Source organism: Triturus cristatus, chromosome 5_1, assembly GCF_964204655.1.
Source record: "Triturus cristatus chromosome 5_1, aTriCri1.1, whole genome shotgun sequence".
In the NCBI taxonomy this organism is placed as follows: Eukaryota; Metazoa; Chordata; class Amphibia; order Caudata; family Salamandridae; genus Triturus; species Triturus cristatus.
In genome coordinates, this window is record NC_140587.1 from 1,019,604,111 (window position 1) to 1,019,623,303 (window position 19,193).

A 19,193-nucleotide genomic window follows, 5' to 3' on the forward strand; every position below is an offset into this window, starting at 1 on the left:
GTACACTAGAACTAGTGACATCATACATCAGGCCAACTTCTCACACCCTGGGTACCTTAGTACCATATACTAGGGACTTACAAGGATACATCAGTAGCCAATCTGGGGGGATACATAATTACTCACCATGTATAATTTAGGGGAGAAGCACAGAGACTAGGGTCCTGATTAGCAGGATCCCAGTCAGACTAGTCAGTAAAACATAATGACACCAGCAAAAAGTGGGGATGACCATAAAAAAAGATCCCGCTTTCCTACAGTAGGTCCGACTCAAAAAGGTACAAAATGTGTATCAGCTGTGCAACTTTCTTTATGCTCATTACACTGCACAAGTAACAACAATGCAAACTTATCATTCGTAACAAACATTCAACTGCAAACGCCTAGCTCGCTTAAGAAGGTTGGCAAGAGAAAGAAAGTTTATCAAGTCTGAGTGCCTAGAAATGCTATCTTTGACAAAAAGGCCAATCATGGCGCTTTTAATTAATCCGTTGCCACATCCTTATGCAGTTTCATAGGAAGTTCTCTCTGAAAAACAAGTAGAAAATAAGTTCTCCACGACGAAGAAAAGTCAAAGCCATTGTATAAATTGTAAAAGCATTACCTGACCTGGATCGACGTAACCACAATGCCTAGACCAACTTCAAGTAGCAAAGACACACTTAACAAACCGCAACTGAGTGATATAATCTCTAGACTTGTCTTCAATAACACTGTTTTCACTATTAAACACAGGCCGAAAACACACATTTTGCGTCAAGTCAACAGGAGCTACTGCCGTTCAGACATAGCTTAAGGAATATGGGAAATAATATCACAAATAACGATCCTGAGGCTATAAACCAGCCCCGGCTTAAAAACATATAGAATTAACTGTAAACCTAATATGCTAAAAACACAAAAGATGATTATTAGACTTACATGATTTACAAAGAGTGGTGCCAGTTTTTCAGGATCATCAAGGCACTTCTCCAATTCCCCCAAAAAGAAGCTGCAAACAAGAAAACAAAACAAGTAACATATACAAAACATACATAAGGTGAATCTTTGCATTCCGTTATTTTCCAAGGCAAGCGCAAAGAACAAGTTACTTACCTTCAGTAACGATATATCTGTAGGAAACATTAGTTATTTAGATTCCTTACCTTAGAATATCCCCAGGCGTCAGGCAATACCCTTGCGCATTGCTAGGCGTCGTCTGCGGCTCCGTTTCCGTCGTCGGCGTCGTGATCGCCGGAATGACGTCGTCGGAGTACTTAGACGCCGCCCTCGCGCGCTGACGTCAGTTCTTGTACACAGCTTTCCGCGCCAGGAATGCAGAGCCATGCAAGAAACCGACACTGGTGCCAAGAATCTAGGGCCCTGAAAGGGATGACCTTAACCCTAGAAGTCAGTTCGCAGAGCGGGGAGGATGGGTGGGGCGGAAAGGAATCTAACTAACTAATGTTTCTTACAGATATATCGTTACCGAAGGTAAGTAACTTGTTCATCTGAAAGAAACACGTTAGTTAGATTCCTTACCTTAGAATAGATACCCCAACAATACCAACCCCGGTGGTGGGTCTGCGAACCAAGATCACACCAGGAAGTCCTGGAGAACGGAACGGCCAAAGAAGCCGTCTCTCCGGACTTGGCTGTCCAGGCAGTAATGCTTGGCAAACGTGTGCAGCGAGGCCCACGTTGCTGCCTGACAAATGTCCTGCAGAGGGACTCCCCGTTCCAGGGCAGTAGTAGCCGCTGTGGCCCGAGTGGAATGGGCCCGCAGCCCCACAGGAGGTTCCTTCTTAGCCAAGGACTAACAGGCCTTGATGCACAAAACGACCCACCGAGAGATGGTTCGCTTGTGCACTGCCCACCACTTCTTAGCGCCCACGTAGCCAACAAAAAGTTGGTCGTCCACTCGGAACTGTTTCGTGCGGTCCAGATAGAAGGACAGCGCTCGTTTTGGGTCCAGACAGTGGAGCCTCTCTTCCTCTTTCGAGGGATGCGGAGGCGGAAAGAAGGTGGGCAATGTAATAGATTGGCCGATGTGAAAAGCAGTTACCACCTTAGGGAGAAAGGAAGGACGAGTCCTGAGAACAACCTTGTCCGGATGGACAGAGAGGAAAAGAGGCTTAGAAGAAAGAGCCTGGAGATCACTCACCCTTCTAGCAGAGGTGATGGCAACCAGGAAAGCAGTCTTAAGAGTCAGAAGACGAAGGGGACAATTATGAAGTGGCTCAAAGGGAGCGCACATCAGATAGGTCAACACTAGGTTTAAATCCCACTGAGGCATTACGAAAGGGACAGGAGGAAACATGTGAGTAATGCCCTTAAAGAATAGAGAAACAACAGGGGATTTAAAAAGAGAAGGCTGATCAGGAAGCCGTAAGAAAGCAGAAATAGCCGAAAGGTATCCCTTGAGGGTGCCCAGAGCAGAGCCCTGCTGGGCCAGGGAAAGAAGAAAGAGGAGAACCTCAGAAAGAGGGGCGGAAAGGGGATCCACTGCCTTTGCTGTGCACCATGCCACAAATCTGTTCCACCTGCAGGCGTATACCGATTTTGTGGAGGGACGCCTGGCTGCCAGAATGACATTACAGACTTCAGGAGGCAAGTCAAAAGGCATCAACTGTCGCCGCTCAATCTCCAAGCATGGAGGTGGAGACTGGACATGTTCGGGTGGAGGACCGTCCCCTGCTGCTGCGACAGAAGGTCCTCCTGAAGAGGCAGTCAGATCGGGGGATCGATCGATAGACTGAGTAGCTCGGGATACCAGTATCTTCGTGCCCAATCCGGAGCCACAAGGATGACTTGGGCCCGGTCGCGCCTGATCTTCTTCAGCACACTGGGCAGAAGTGGTAGACCGCAACTCCACTCGTGACGAAAAGCGTCTCCGAGCGAGTGCCGCCTTGGTAATTCCAACGCGCAGAACTGATGACATTGCGCGTTCTCTTCGGTGGCGAATAGATCTAACAAAGGCTCTCCCCACTGCCGAAAGAGTCCTTGCGCCACGTCTGAGTTTAGACGCCATTCGTGTTCCATCATGCACCAGGGGCTGAGTTTGTCCGCTCTGGCGTTCAGAGAGGCCGCCAGGTGTTGAACCACCAGAGTGATGCCCTGATGTTCCAGCCATGTCCAGAGGCGCAGAGCCTCTCGACAAAGGTTCCACGACCCCACCACCCCCCTGTTTGTTGCAATACCACATGGCGGTGGTGTTGTCCGTGAACACCTGCACTACACTACCCCGAACAGAGGGAAGGAATGCCTTCAGTGCAAGTCGGATCGCCCGCAGCTCCAATAATTTGATATGGAGCCGGGACTCTGCCGGAGACCAGAGGCCTCTGATCTCCGCCTCTCCCATGTGGCCCCCCCATCCCAGGAGGGACGCATCCGTCACCACTACGTGCTCCGGTTGGGGTAGGGAGAGGGATCTGCCACTGACCCAATAGCGGTCCGTGAGCCACCACTGCAACCGTCTTGCAGTGCCCTCCGAGATCAAGACATGGTCGGACAGGTTGCCCCGATGCTGGGCCTACTGAAACTTCAGATCCCACTGCAGAACCCGCATCCGCCACCTGGCGTGATGTACCAGCAGGATGCAGGAGGCCATCAGACACAGGAGCCGCAGCACCAACCTGACCGAAACCCGGGATTAAGGCCGAAAGATCGGAATCAGAGCCTGAATATCCCCAACCCGCTGTTCCGGAGGATAGACCCGGAACTGCGCCAAGTCCAGAACCGCACGGATGAAAAGGAGCTTCTGGGAGGGACTCAGATGCGACTTCGGCACATTGATGGAAAACCCCAGCAAATGCAGGAGGTCGGCCGTAGTATGGAGGTGGGAGACGACTGCCTGGGGCGAGCCCGCCTTAAACAACCAGTCGTCGAGATAGGGGAAGACTGGAACCCCTAATCTGCGCAGATGAGCTGCAACCACTGCCATCACTTTCGTGAACACCCGAGGGGCACTGGTGAGGCCGAAGGGCAGCACGGTAAACTGAAAGTGCTCGTGGCCTACCGTGAACCGCAGGTAACGCCGGTGGGCTGGCAGGACGGGGATGTGGAAATAAGCGTCCTGCAAGTCCAACGCTACCATCCAGTCTCCAGGGTCTAGGGCAGCCAGAACCTGAGCTAAGGTAAGCATCCTGAACTTCTCCTTCCGGAGGAAGGCGTTGACGCTCCTGAGGTCCAAGATTTGCCCTTCTTGGGAACCAGAAAGTAGAGGGAATAACAACCCCGACCTACTTCTGGGCCAGGAACGCGCTCGATGGCCCCCTTGGCCAAGAGGGCCGTAACTTCCTCCTGCAGAAGTTGCAAGTGATCCCCCGACATGCAGTGGCATGGCTGGAGGAGTTGCCTCGAAAGGGAGGGAGAAGCCCCTTCGGACGATTTGCAGCACCCACCTGTCCGATGTGATGGTACGCCAGTGGAGCAGGTGATGGCGAACTCTGCCTCCCACTGGCGTGGAATGGGCCTGAAAGCTCGGACTAGGACGGCTTTGAGGCGGATGCTGCTGGGGCAGATGTGGGCGGACCGGCTCTCTGTCCCCCTGCTCCGCCTCGGCGGAATCCACGTCCGCGACCGCGTTGAGGCTGGTTCTGCGGCCTGTGGCTAGACAGACGTGAGGGGGCGCCCCTTCCTTGGCCACGAAAGGGGCAAAAAGCGGAAGTTTGCGGGCACGGGCCGAGAGGCCCAAGGACTTGGCCGTAGCCCTGGAGTCCTTAAAGAGCTCCAGCGCACTATCTGCTTTGTTGCCAAAAAGGCGACGGCCATCGAAGGGCATGTCCATGAGGAGGCTCTGGACATCCCCGGAGAAATTCGTGGATCTCAGCCAGGTGTGGCGCCGAATCCCCACCGTGGTCGCAATTGCCCTGCCTAGCGAGTCCGTTGTGTCCAGCCCACATCGTATCGAATACCATGCCGCATCCCACCCCTCGGCAAGAGCCTGGGCGAGCTGTGTCTGGGCCTCCTCCGGACACTGGCGCAGCACGTCCGCCACCGTATCCCACAAGGAGTGGGTGTGACGGTCCAAAAGGCACGCGGTGTTGATAGACCGCAACCCCAAACTAAGGGAGGAGACCAGTTTCTTCCCAAACTGTTTCAACCTTTTGGATTCCCGATCCGGGGGAGCGGACGGGAAGGCGGTCTGGGAGGTAGAAGCCTGGATAACCAGGCTCTCGGGCGTGGGGTGCACCGACAGAAAGCTGGGGTGGCCCGGTGCGGGGCAGTGGCGCCGGGCCACGTTCCGGTCCACAGGAGTGACTGTGGAGGGCTTGGACCAGGTGCCCATCAGAACGTCCGTCAGTGCTTCATTGAACTGCAGCAGAGGCTCCGAAGAGCTTACTGGCGGTTGAACCACTTCAGTGAGGAGATTAGTTCTCACAGCCACTGCAGGGAGCTCCAGCCGGAGGGCTCCAGCAGCCCTGCGCAGCACCACAGAATAGGTAGCACCCTCCTCCATAGCCACGGAGGGAGGAGAGATGAAGCCAGTGTCAGGGGAGGTGTCAAGACCACTGGCATTCCCCAGCTCTTCTGCCCAGTCCTGAGATAACTGGCACTGCTGTGCCAGATGGTCCTCAGACCCCTCCCAGTCATCCCCGTCATCCGACTCCTGGTAGACAGGTGGAATGGTCGGAGCCGGGCGGAAGATGCACCTGTCATCCATCGGCACCGGATACGGCGCCGGGCGGCGCCGCTCCGACGCCGGGCCCGGACCGGGACTAAACCTGGGGACGACGTTGTCCGAAGACGGCGCCAGGGATGGCACCGAAGGGGTCGACACCGGCGGAGGGGTCGTAAGGTCGACCGGCATCGACCGGTATCCAGGCCTGGATCCCACGGGGGCCTGCCGCGTTGGGACCGAAGTCGACGACGGCCCCGGGGCCGGAGCCGCTGGCTCGCTAGGCCTCCCAGTCGAGCCTGCGGGGCCCAAAGGTGCGCCGGCAGGCATCGACGGTGGAGCTAGACTCCTCATGGCCACGAGGAAGTCTCTGATCTCCGCCGGAGTCACGTCAGACCCAGGGACCGGTGGGTATGGGGTCGGACGCGACTCCTACGGCTCTGAGGGAGCCGCGCGGGTAGTGACACCCGAACCCACGGCCAAGTCACGCGACCGGCGAGGGGAGTCAGAAGAGCGATGTCGCCTCTTCGACTTCTTGCTGCGCCTCGACTTACCGGAATTAGAGAACTTTGACCCCGACGAACGGTGATGGCTGCAGCTCCACGACCGGTCCCTCGACCTCCTCCTTGACCGGGACCTCGAGCGGCGCGGAGCCGACTGCCGGATCTCGAGCAGCTTGCGGGACCGCTCCCGCCTAGCCTTCGAGGTCCAGGCCCGGCAGTCGAGGCACGACTCGGCATCATGGTCGGCCCCAAGGCAGTAAAGACACCGGCGGTGGTGATCCGTGACCGACATCAGGCCGTAACAGGCGTCGCACGGTTTCATCCCAGGCATCCCTACCTGCACCAGAGTCGAGGTTGACTGGAAATGGAACCAAAAGAGTTCAAAAGGTTTAGTCAAAAAGTGACTATAAGGGTATGCTCTTCCCGGATCGGCGCTTACTGGCGCGGAAAAAAAAGAAGAACTGACGTCAGCGCGCGAGGACGGCGTCTACGTACTCCGATGACGTCATCCCGGCAATCACGACGCCGACGACTGACGCGGAGCCGCAGACGACGCCTCGCGACGAGCAAGGGTACTGCTGACGAAAAATATTTCCGGATCCAGCCTGACACCTGGCGATATTCTAATGTGAGGAATCTAACTAATGTGTTTCTTTCAGATAAGTCTATTTTAGGAAACACACTTTCGAAAGTAGGAGACGAGGACTTGGGCGTAGAGTTCCCACTCATGGGTCTGTTGCTGCACCCTGCTGAGCAGGTCTGTAAAATCGGTGTCCACTCCGGGCAGATATTCCGCCAAGAGATTAATGTGGAGGTAAAGAGCCCAGTTCCATATGGTCGTTGTGAAGATCATGCCCTCGTTTATGTAAATAATGCATGACTGTCATATTCTCCATCTAGACTAGGAAAACCTTGTGAGAAAGGTGAAGAAGGAATGCTTTCAGGGCCAGGAAAATTGCCTGAAGCTCCAAGTAGCTGATGTGTAGGGATTGATGTCTGGCATCCCACATACTCTGTACTGTGAGGTCTTGTAGATGGGCATCCCAACCCGTCTCTGATGCGTTTATGGTGAGGTGAGGAACAGTGTCCAGAAATGGAATCCCCTGGAGCAGGTTGTTGGTGATTCACCATTGCAGAGAATGGTGAGTTTGGTGGTATAGCAACACTAGTTCCTCGAAGTGACCCTGTAATTGAGACCACTGGCGAGGCAGAATGCTGTAGGGGATGTATATGTAACCTAGCGTGAGAGACTACGGTAATACAAGAGGCCATCAGCTCTAGCAGATGCATCAAAGTCTGAACTGTGAGAGATGAGCTGGACTGGAAATGTGGAAGTTATTTGAAAAATCTGAATTCAAGCTGGATTGGGATATGTTAATCCTGACTGTGTGTTGAGGATTGCTCCTAGGTATGGTTTAATTTGGAGAGGTTGAAGGTGAAACTTGGGAACATTTATTGTAAATCCCAAGCTGTGAAGTAGATCCACAGTCAGCTGAGTATACTGTTGGTACTGAAGGTAGGTACTGCCCCTTTGATGCGCTAATCGTCCAGGTAGGGAACTGCATGACTGTTTTGTCTTCTTAGATGTGCTGCCACTATTGCCAAACATTTTGTAAACCCTCAAGTGATGTGGTCACCCCGAAAGGTAGAACTTTGGATTGGTATTATTGTCCTGATATGACAAACCTGAGGAATTTGCGGTGAGCAGGATTCATGGGTATATGAAAGTAAGCGTCCTTTAGGTGTAGTGTTGCAATAAAGACGCCCTGCTGTAGAAGTGGAATTACATCCTGTATATGAAAAGGTTCTGATAGGGTGTAGTGGTTCAGAGATCTGAGGTCTAAGATCGGGCTAAGTCCTTTTTGGAATCAGAAAGTATAGAGAATATACTCCTGTGCCTTGTATGTTGATGAGGGACTGGTTCTATGGCACCTTTAAGAAGAAGGGCTTCAACCTCTTGTTTAAGAAGTGTTAGGTGATCCTGTGATAACCCGTGAGTGTGAGGTGGGATGTTGGGTAGTGTGGTAATGAGCTTCAGACAGCAGCAATCTTAAATACTGGATAGTATCCACTGGTTTGTGGAGATGGACTCCCCGACTGGGTGAAAAAAATGTAGCCCCCCCCCCCCCCACCCCGACAGGTGTTGTGTGGTTGGGGGAAAGGATTGGGTAGTCATTGTTTTGCAGTGGATTATTCTTCGCGTCCTTTATTGCTACCATCTCTGAAGGAGCCCTGAAAAAGGCCTTACTGTAGGTGGAGTGGCCCAGCTTTTATTGAGAAGTGGAGGCATTGATGGTGGCTGATTTATCGTAATCCTTGTAGCCGGAGCGACAAAAGTAGTAGTTTGTAAGGCTACCATAGCTTTAGCAGAATCTGCGTCCTCTTTCATTTTATCTAAGGTGGTGTCTACTTGTGGGCAAAAAAGATGGTCTTTGTCGAAAGGCATGATGAAAACTGCCTGTTGATCTTCTGGCTTGATGCCAGAACATCTGAGTCAAGCATGTCTCCTAAGGAGCACGACACCTTGAGCGGCTGTATCCGCTGCATCTAGGCCACACCTGATAGCATTATTGGTGATGATCTGACCCTCTGCAACAATTTGTTGTCCTCTTTTACGATGAACCTCAGGGAGAAACTGTAGTAGCTCCTGCATCTCATTCCATTGGGCCCTATCATAACATATCAAAAAGGAGTATACCTGCTGTTCCTCAAGTCAAGAAAGAAGGAGTCAACAAGAAGGCTGGATATAACTAAATACACAATGTGTATATAGTTGGTAATCCATTTGTTGGATAATAATGCCCTCACACACCCTTTCAGGTGTCATGCTTCATCATATAGGCTGCTCCTCGTCGGGCCGGCGGTGCAATGCCTAACGGGCTCCCTAAAAAGGGGCACTTTGTCGGAGATCTTCAATCCAACTGCCGTATGGTGAAGTGCGGGTATGGGGGCCTGACTAATGTAGATGTAAAGAAGTGATTTAAAACAGGGTTGGAAGTGCCGGTTGGGAATTCAATTTTATTCTGAAGGCCTCCTTCCCTGATTAAAAATGTGTATATAGCACTCAACAGAGTATAATGTCTCTTGTGAGAGTGATCTATGTTAGTGTTTAATGGTCAACATGTTTCTCGCATGGAGCTATTACACTCGCGATTCTTCAGGACCTAAAAAAACTATCTACAAAAGGAGAGAACTAAGTGATATTAATCCTCTAAGTGAAAGCAGGTTTAATGTGAGTCAGTATCTCTTAACTAAAATACCTGTCATGGTCTGGTACTACCTGTAAAAAAAGGAAGGTAGGTTATACTGTTCACGTACTGAAATTCAATGGACATGACAATTAAAAAACAGCCTTCAAAGTGACTAATGAATCCTAGTTAGCATGAACCGGTGGTGACTTCTGATGCGTCTGGGCGTAACAGAGCACAGTTAATAAGTGGTGTACCCCCACAGTGAACTATAGTGACTAATCGCCTATGTGGAGAACGTTAAAAACAGCAGCAGCAAGAAAATAGACTCAAGTGACTCACCCTAGTCCGTAGAATTTCAGACCACAACAGTACTTGGTGGGTTGAGCATGAGCATAGGATCCTCTAAAAGTAGGACTAAACCGAACATTGTTAGTAGAATGAATCGTGCAATGATGAGACAAAAGTGTAAAGACAACAAATGAAAATAGAGATAAATTAAATAAACATGTGGTAGGAGACATGTCTAAAACATCGAAGCAGTAGTTAATCAACTGTCTAGTATATCTCCTATGAAAGTGAGCCTCTGAATTGGTATATGTGGCCATTAAGGAAATAATACGAAGTGAAGTTGTCTGAGAAAACATGCATTGAGGTGAAATCATGAAACGTAGTAGGCGCTGTATGTACACGCACAACATGAAAACAACCAAGGCTTGTTGGTCTCTGGTAACCCCGTGGATGGAGAGAGACCGATTAACACAGCACACAATGCGTATCGCTCTGAGGCATCGTTCCAAGGTGCCGGCTAAGCGTCAGCGTTCGCTAGGTCCTGGGTCTATTTAACAGTAATGAAAGCACAGTGTATGCCGTGATGCAGTATGATTAACTCCCAATGTGAATACTAGGCAGTTCTCTGTAGAAATAACGCCGGTATGCGGCTTGATAAGGACGCTGGGGATAACTTCCCTACGTAAGTGTGTAAATCAAATATTGCGGCCAAAAACAAAAACCATAAGGGGGGGGTTGGTTAGCCGTGGTACTTACATTTTGCCTCGCTCATGCCGTGAGTCTTGACCTACCCTTACCACCAAGTCCGGAAGGTAGCGTCAATGGCACAGAGGAAGGACTTATGCATCCGGCCGTGTCACGTGACATAGGGTTGAATTTCGTCAGTACAGCGTGAGCGTTCTGACTTAAAGGTGACAGACATCATCGGATGAGGAAAACGCACTATACAGGTTAAAATAGTGCGTGGGAAAAGAATCTTTATTAAATCCCCGTATTGTAACTGACGTAATGTTAACGTCTGTTTGCTTTGTAATATCGAAAAATGTGTCGCCCATTTTGGAATGGGATCTCGGAAACATTGAAATAATATATGGCCTGTGAAGGTCTAGAATAGATAATGAACCGGGTGCATGATTTATTCTAAAACATTCATCAATTGGATAGGTGTCGACAGGAGGGGTAAGTGGTCCCAAACGGATAGAATATGAGCTGAGATGAAGTTCAGCACTGGAGAGTAAATCAGGGCAGTGGGTCATCTAGTTGTCGGACACTATACAGGACTGAAGCCCTATATGGTTTCTTATAGGATACAGACTAATTAAAGTTTGAATGTCCCCCAAGGGATGTCATCGTTAAGACCATCAATGTCGGAGGACAAGCGGTGTATCCACCTCTGTTCTTTCACAAAGAGACTCTGCTTGGAAAAATGGGGGTTGGCTTCTAAAATCAGCCATTTCACCGAGTCTGGCGAGTGTCTTTTTTCCAGAAAATGTACACAAATCTTGGTGTTGTTCTTGTGACAACGAAAATTGCTGCGGTGTTCTGAGATGCGCAATTTGATGGGTCGAGTCGTCATCCCCACATAATATAAGTCGCAGGGGCATGTTATGAGATAAATACAGTTAGCTGTGTTACAATTTGTGTGTGACCTCATTTCCCAAGTGAAGGTAGTGTTGAGTGTAACAGTCTTGTGTACGGATGTAAAGGTACATGCACTACACATACCACATGGATAGTGTCCTTTAACCGTGGGTAATCGCCAAAGCGTTTTCTGAGAGGACTTGGTTATAAGTTTTGGTCTGGTTTGTACAACCATATCCTTAATATTCTTAGAACGCTTGTATGCAAATCGAGGCGGTTCAAGACTCATCGTCCCCGTGTTGAGGATATTCCAATGTTTTTTCAAAACCTTGGTCACTTGGTTGGTGACCGGTGTGAAAGTCGTGACACAGGTCAAAATTTGGGGATCAGTTTTTTCTTCTTTGGGGTCCAATAGAGCTTCTCTGTTGTTATTCCGAGCCCGTTTTCTTGACTGGGTGATGCTCCTCACCGGGTATCGTCTCTCCCTCAGGTTGCGGGCAAGAATCGCTGACTCATTTTTATATGCATCCAATGTGCTGCAATTCCTTCTTACTCTTAGAAACTGCCCAAAGGGTAAATTTTCTTTTAGTGATCTTGGATGGTAACTGTTGAAATGTAACAGGCTGTTACGATCAGTAGCTTTCCTGTATAGAGTAGTGGAGAAATTGCCTTGAGTGAGCTTAATGGTTAAGTCCAAGAAGGCAATCTGGGAGGAGGATGCTGTTATAGTAAAATTGAGGTGAGGATTGAGATTGTTAATCCATGTGAAAAAAGTATTGTAGCTTTCAAGTCTCCTGTCCAAAAGATCAGGATATCATCTATGAAACGTTTCCATAGGCGAATATTGTGGCGGTATGGGTTCGTGTCACAGAAGATATGTTCTCCCTCAAATGATGCCATATAGAGACAGGCCACACTGGGAGCAAAGGTACTCCCCATGGAAGTACCTTGGGTCTGGTGGTAGAGTTGGCCTCTGAATTCAAAGAAGTTTTCAGTGAGGGCTAGCGTGGCACAGTCTATGATGAATGAAGGTGGAGTAGGTGACTCCCAAGGAGATCGACTCAAAACTTCCTCAATCACTTCTAGAGTAGCCCTCTGTGGGATGTTTGTGTAGAGGGCTTCAACATCTAGAGTGATGAGGAAGTTGATGTCATTGGTATCCTGGACCTGGTCTAGCAGGCGTAACACATCGGTGGTATCTTGTATGTATGATGGTGTACACCTTACCAGTGGTTTTAAGAAATGATCGCAGAATTGCGATAGAGGTTCAAGAATTGAATCGATACCTGACACTATAGGGCGCCCTGGCACCGGTGTGACCCCCTTGTGAATTTTGGGTAGAATATAGAAATAGGGGGTTCTGGGCTCTTTCTTGATGAGGAAGGAAGCCTCCTTCTCGCTCAGCCACCCTTGACTTTCTGCTGAGTCAACTAAACCGGTGATAGTTTTCTTCAGACGTTCAGTTGGGTTCCTAGGGATAGGTGTGTAATACTTCCTGTCACCCAATTGTCGTAGACATTCATTGTCATAGTCAGTTGTGGTCATTATGACAGTAGCGCCACCTTTATCGGCCTGTTTGATAATGATAGTTGGATCATTAGCCAATGTTGCAATTGCCATCCTCTCTTTCTTACTGATGTTATTAAATTGTTTGTGTCCTGCAATTGCTTTCACATCTTTGAGTACTGCCTGTTCATAGGTCAGGACTTCATTGGGTACCATCCCCGCGTGGGGGGTAAAGGATGAAGGATTATGTAAACCTGAGTCATTGTCGGGTACATAATCTTTTCCCTCAAAGAAGAATCTTAATCGGATCTTACGAAAGAATTGGTGTAGTTCACAGATTTGCTTAAAGGGATCCACCATGGGGGTTGGAACGAACCCTAGTCCTTTTTGGAGGACGTCGTCTTCAGTTTGTGTCAATTGTCTAGATGACAAATTGACAACTAAATTTGTTTTTTGTTGGTGTGGCTCCTGGTCTCCATTCCCCGTTGGGGAGGTTCCTCCCACTGTACTCTTTTCTCTTGTGGGGCCCCTCTTTTTCGCCCTCGCCCTCTGCCCCAACCTCTGCCTAAAAAAGGGGGCTGGCTCATGCCTTGGGGTATAAATTGAGGTAAGCAGTGTGGACCGAATTGAGGGGGGCCCTGAGGGTACATTGGATATTGCCAGAAGGCAGGCCCCTGGTAGGGTGGTGGTGGAAAGGTATTGTATCCACGTCTGCCCTTCTTCCCTCTATATTGATTGGATCTCAAGTTCTCAGTACTGGAGTCACTGTTAGTGGAAGACCCTCTCCTCGAGGAGTCTGTGTCAGTGTCAGATGAATAGTTGGTGTTTAATGGGACATAATCTGCTTTGAGGTATGGATAGACTTTTTCTTTATCAAAGCGTTTAATGTCTTTTTGTAACTTCACAACTTTTTGTTTCATGAAATATTCTTTGTGTTCAGCTATTTCATTATTGAGTCTCGTTAGTTTGGATTTGTACTGGGAACCAGGGTTATTTTGTTTTAGAGCACTCTCAGCAGTTTGAATTCGTGCTAATAGTTCATCTGCCAGTCTTTTGGCAGTATTGATGATTAGGATCAGAAGATCCCTGGTGCACTTCCAGGAGATCTGTGACCATTCAATTTTGAATTGTCCATCCTCCCAGAAAATCCTAGGGAAATTCTTCACTATGAGGCCATTAGGAGAAATATTGGCCCTGAAATACTCAGTCATGAGAGCACCATGTAGGGTAATACGTACCCATTCTCGTGTCATATCAGATAGTGATTGCCAATCAGCCAATTGGCTACCTGTAGCAAGTTCGTGGTCGAGACCCAGAATGGAGGGGGTCCGGAGTATTTCTGCTGCGTGGTCATCCCCATAGCTCAAGCCCTGTCCCTCCATGAGTGGATAGGTGGGGTAGAGATAGGGGTGGTAAAAATCAGTTTCACAATATGGAACTGAGGCCTCTCGACTGGAAGTGAAGAGGATACAAAATATATTGGGGGATAGAACAAATCTCACCCACCATTAGAAAGTCCCACGGGTGTTTAGGCCGTGCAAAGCATGAACTACAAAGAGAGGGACAGAAGGGGCTATTTCCGCTCACAGGGGAGTGGGAGGTCCAGCAAGGCAAGTTGCCCCAAGGGTGAAGACTATCAAAAAGGAGTATACCTGCTGTTCCTCAAGTCAAGAAAGAAGGAGTCAACAAGAAGGCTGGATATAACTAAATACACAATGTGTATATAGTTGGTAATCCATTTGTTGGATAATAATGCCCTCACACACCCTTTCAGGTGTCATGCTTCATCATATGGGCTGCTCCTCGTCGGGCCGGCGGTGCAATGCCTAACGGGCTCCCTAAAAAGGGGCCTTTTTAGGGAGCCCGTTAGCTCCCTAAAAAAAGCTTGTGCTTTCCAAGCTATATCCTTTCCTGGACCGAATACTGCCTGAGCGCCGCCGATACTTTCGACGCCACTATATCTTTCGGGTGCGGACCCGCTACCAAACTCGGATCATTGAAACACATCCTCATAGAGAACCGATGTGCACCGGTGAGGAGGATTCTCCCTACCCTTTATATTTCGGCGACGCTGGCTTTAAGGAACGTGTTTATCCTCCCGTCCTGTAGCCCTGGAACGGTCCATCCCAAATTGTTGAAATCACTCACCTTGATATAATTGATTCTCTTTGGACCTCGTTTTGGCCACCCTACGCCACTTGAAGGCGACTTGATCTCGGAACCCACTCAACAAGTTGCTTGACACGTATTAGTGTCTTCGAACCTTAGTTAGAGGAAGCTTCCTTTAACCCATATTGGAACTTAAGGTCCCGTTGTGTCCCACACGTTTGTCATCGTCGTAGCCCTGATGAAGGTGTAGCCCTGTACTGGGCGAACACCGAAACGTGCGTTGGCGTTTACTCATATGTGCCTACCTGAAGACTTCGCCCATATGTAAAAACTTGGGAGTACACGAGTTTCCCTCAACCCCTGTTGGGTTAAATTGTATATTCCTTTGATGCGAAATATTTTCAAGTCAATTGTAAATAATTGTGTCTTTGTGTATATATGCCCCTTGTTGAACCTTTGAGTATGTTGTATGAATGACTGTGTGTATGATTGCTGTATGTGTGGGACCTTTTTATATATATTGCATTTGTGGAATCTATGTTTCTTAGTTTATGTTGTGTATAAAGATCATTATCCTGACCTTTATTTATTCAAATAAAATCCTGTGTTTATCACTTTCCCTTATCTGTCTCGCTGTCTTTTTGGGTCTGTCTCTAGCCTGTTGTTTGTTTGTAACCTTGACCCTATCTTGGGCTTATATACATCACTCCTGTGTAGGCAGCTGGTTTTGCTTTTCTTCTTTGCTGCAACATCTGTGCCAGCGCACCATACAGGAACCTTGCAAGGACTGTGGGCATCCAAGACACCTGAAGAAATCTCCCTTGAATTGAAGGGGTCACTTCCCTGCATCTGCAGGTACCGCAACTAAGCTGACCGATCTGCTGATCCTTGGCTCCCACGGACTTCAAAAGGCTCAGCAACACAGGTGGTGCTTCCTCAACTCCCATGAGGCCTTCCTTGTCCTCTCTCCAAGATTGAGGCCAGTATCCCATGACGAAGCCGCAGGAACTGAACACATGTGCACCGCGTCAACATTCAGTTGCAAAGGCTTGTTGGCTTCCTTCCACCAAGATCTTCGGGCTCCAAGTAGCCCAAACCTCCAGCATTTCCTGTGACCAAGATCTTCGTCCTCACCACATCACTTGCACCCTGGGCTTGCATCTCTGGTGAGCTGCTCGAGGTCCTCTTGCGACCCTAATGCCTCTGGCCTGATTGGTCCTCTTGAAGGTCATCTTTTAATTCTTTGGCTCCACTGACTGCTTGGGGCCTGCCAAGACTCTCCTGCTTGTGGTGAGTTTCCTGGACCTTGCTGGTTCCGACATTGTACCTTCTTTAACTGCCACGTTGATTGCAGTTGCCAAGGCTTGTTGGTACTCCAGATGGACACAGACCCCTCAGCTCTTGACATCCTACGTGAGAAAGCTTGTGTACGGCTTCTGGTCTTCCACAGCGTCACCTGGTCCACACAGCTGCAGTTCCACGGTCACCGCCAGCTCTCCTGCAACACTCGACATTGGTGGGTATTCTTCTTCTGTGCCTCCTGGTCACTCCTGAGTGGCATAGACTCTGTCCCCTCTGCTTGAGGGTTCTTCACATCTTGAATGAACCTTTGGTTTCCACCAGACACTTTAACCTTCCCCAGCAGCGGCATCTTCCTGAAGTCCTCCATTGGGTTCGACGGCAGATTCTGACGCCACTTCACACCTATGCACCCCGCTTTCCTGGTGCAGGTATCCTGGTTCCTAAGGTATCCACGGGTAAAGTGACTCTCCAACCTTCTGTCTTCCACAGGGTTTCCTCAGGGTCCACTGGGAAGGGTCCTTCCTCTTTAAAAGAACAAGTTACTGAACATAGGTAACAATATATCTGTAAGAGACACAAATTAGTTATGGATTCCTTACCTTAGAATTACTCCCAGGCGTCAGACTGGATCGGGGGAATTTTTCTTCAGCAGTACCCCTGCGCATTGGTAGGTGGCGTCGGTCGACTCTGCGTTCTTCGTTGGCGTTGTGATCGCCGGAATGATGTTGCGGTATCTACTTGAGATGCCGCTCCTGCGCACTGACGTCAGTTCTTTACATGACATTCCACGGCAAAAGCGCAGAGACATGCAGGACACTGACCACTGGCGAACAAAACTAGGGCTCTGAAAGGAAGTCCCTTAACCTAGAAGTCAGTTCGCAGAACAGGGAGGATGGGTGGGGCGGTAAGGAATCCATAACTAATAAATGTCTCTTACAGATATATCGTTCCCGAAGGTAAGTAACTTGTTCATCTGAAAGAGACTATTAGTTATGGATTCCTTACCTTAGAATAGATACCCCAGCAATACCAACCCCGGAGGTGGGTCTGCAAACTAAGTTCACACAAAGCAGAAGTGTCTGCCATCGCCGTGGTGGAATGGGCGCGCAACCCTACTGGAGGTTCCTTTTTCACCAAGGAATAACTAATTTTGATACAAAGAACGACCCATCAAAAGATTATCTGCTTTTGCACGGCCCGACCATTCTTGGCGCCTACATAGCCAACAAAGAGCTGATCATCCACCCGGAATTGTTTTGTGAGGCTCAGATAAAATGAAAGCGCACGTTTTGGATCCAGACGGTGGAGCCTCTCCTCCTCTTTCGAAGGATGCGGGGGAAGGAAGAAGGGGGACAAAGTGATGGTCTGTCCTATGTGGAAAGAGGTAACCACTTTGGGAAGAAAGGAAGGCTTAGTGCGCAGGACAACCTTGTCCGGATAAACAGCCAGGATAAGAGGTTTAGAAGAAAGAGCCTTAAGCTCACTCACCCTGCGAGCAGAGGTGATGGCAACCAAAAAGGCAGTTTTGAGTGTCAAAGTCTGAGAGGACAGTTATGTAGCATCTTGAAAGGAGCGCACATAAGTTAACTCAGAACAAGATTCAAGTCCCACTGGGGCATTACAAAAGGAATAGGATGAAACAGGTGAGTAATGCCCTTAAGGAAACGATTTACAATACGGGTCTTGAAAAGAAAGGGTTGATATGGCAGGTGACTAACGGCTGAAATGGCCGAAATATAGCCCTTGAGAGTGCCCGGGAACAGAGCCCTGCTGTGTCAAGGAAAGAATGAAGAGGAGAACCTCTGAAAGAGGGGCATAAAGGGGGATCCACAGCCTTTGCTGTGCACCATGCCACAAACTTGTTCAATCTACAGGTGTATACTGTTTTGGTGGAGGGACGCCTGGCTGCCAAGATAACATAACAGACTTTGGGAGGAAGGTCGAAAGCTGTCAACTGTCGCCACTCAATCTCCACACAAGGAGGTGGAGGCTGGACAGGTTCGAGTGGAGGACTGTCCCGTGCTGCTGCCACAGATGATCCTCCCAAAGGGGCAGTCTGGTAAGAGGATTGATGGCCATGGTCAAGAATTTGGGATACCAGACTCTTCGTGCCCAGTCCATAGCCACAAGAATGACTTGGGCCCAGTCGCGCTTGATCTTCTTCAGCACTATGGACAGAAGTGGTATAGGCGGGAAGGTGTATAGAAGACCACAACTCCACTCGAGACGAAAACTGTTGCCTAGTGAGTGCAGCCTTGGAAATTCCAACATGCAGAACTGCGGACACTGAGCTTTCTCTTCGGTGGCGAATAGATCTAACCATGGCTCTCCCCACTGCTGAAAGAGACCTTGCACCACCTCAGAGTGAAGACGCCAATCGTGAACCATCATGCACCAGCGGCTGAGTTTGTCCACTCTGGCGTTCAGAAAACCTGCCAAGTGTTGAACCACCAGGGACATGCCCTGATGTTCCAGCCACGTCCAAAGGCGAAGAGCCTCTTGACATATGGTCCATGACCCCACCTAGCCCTGTTTGTTGCAGTACCACACAGCGGTGGTGTTGTCCCTGAACACCTGCACTACTCTTCCTTTGACAGAAGGAAGGAATGCCTTCAGTGCAAGATGAATCGCCCAGAGCTCCAGAAACTTGATGTGGAGCCCGGACTCCGACAGAAACCAGAGGCCTCTGATCTCCACCTCCCCATGTTGACGCCCCACCCCAGAAGTGATGCATCCGTCACCACTGTGAACTCTTGTTGGGGAAGGTAGAGGGATCTGCCGTTTACCCAATCCTGATTCATTAGCCACCACTGCAATTGGTGTGCAGTGCCCTCCGAGATCTGGACGTGATCGGAAAGATTCCCCTGATGCCGTTGCCCACTGAAACTTCAGGTCCCACTGCAGAGCCCGCATAAGCCACTTGACATAGTCCACCAGCAGGATGCTGGAGGTCATGAGGCCAAGTAGCCTCAGGGTCATTCTGACCGAAACCCGAGATAGAGTCTGAAAGATCAGAATCACAGCCCGAATATCCCAGAGTCGCTGTTCAGGAGGATAAGCCCGAAACTGCGCTGTGTCCAGAACCACTCTGATGAAAAGGAGCTTCTGAGAGGG

At 49.5% G+C, this 19,193-nt stretch overlaps 1 protein-coding gene across 2 annotated transcripts in view; it reads right to left on the reverse strand.

The window, feature by feature from the left end:
- TRIO (trio Rho guanine nucleotide exchange factor) overlaps positions 1–19,193 on the reverse strand; it is a 4,621,980-nt gene that overhangs the window by 1,385,226 nt on the left and 3,217,561 nt on the right. For both annotated transcript variants that reach the window (XM_085606120.1, XM_085606121.1), the window contains exon 41: positions 922–991. In XM_085606120.1, the coding sequence (XP_085462246.1) occupies positions 922–991 (70 nt within the window). The remainder of the gene's footprint in view (positions 1–921; positions 992–19,193) is intronic.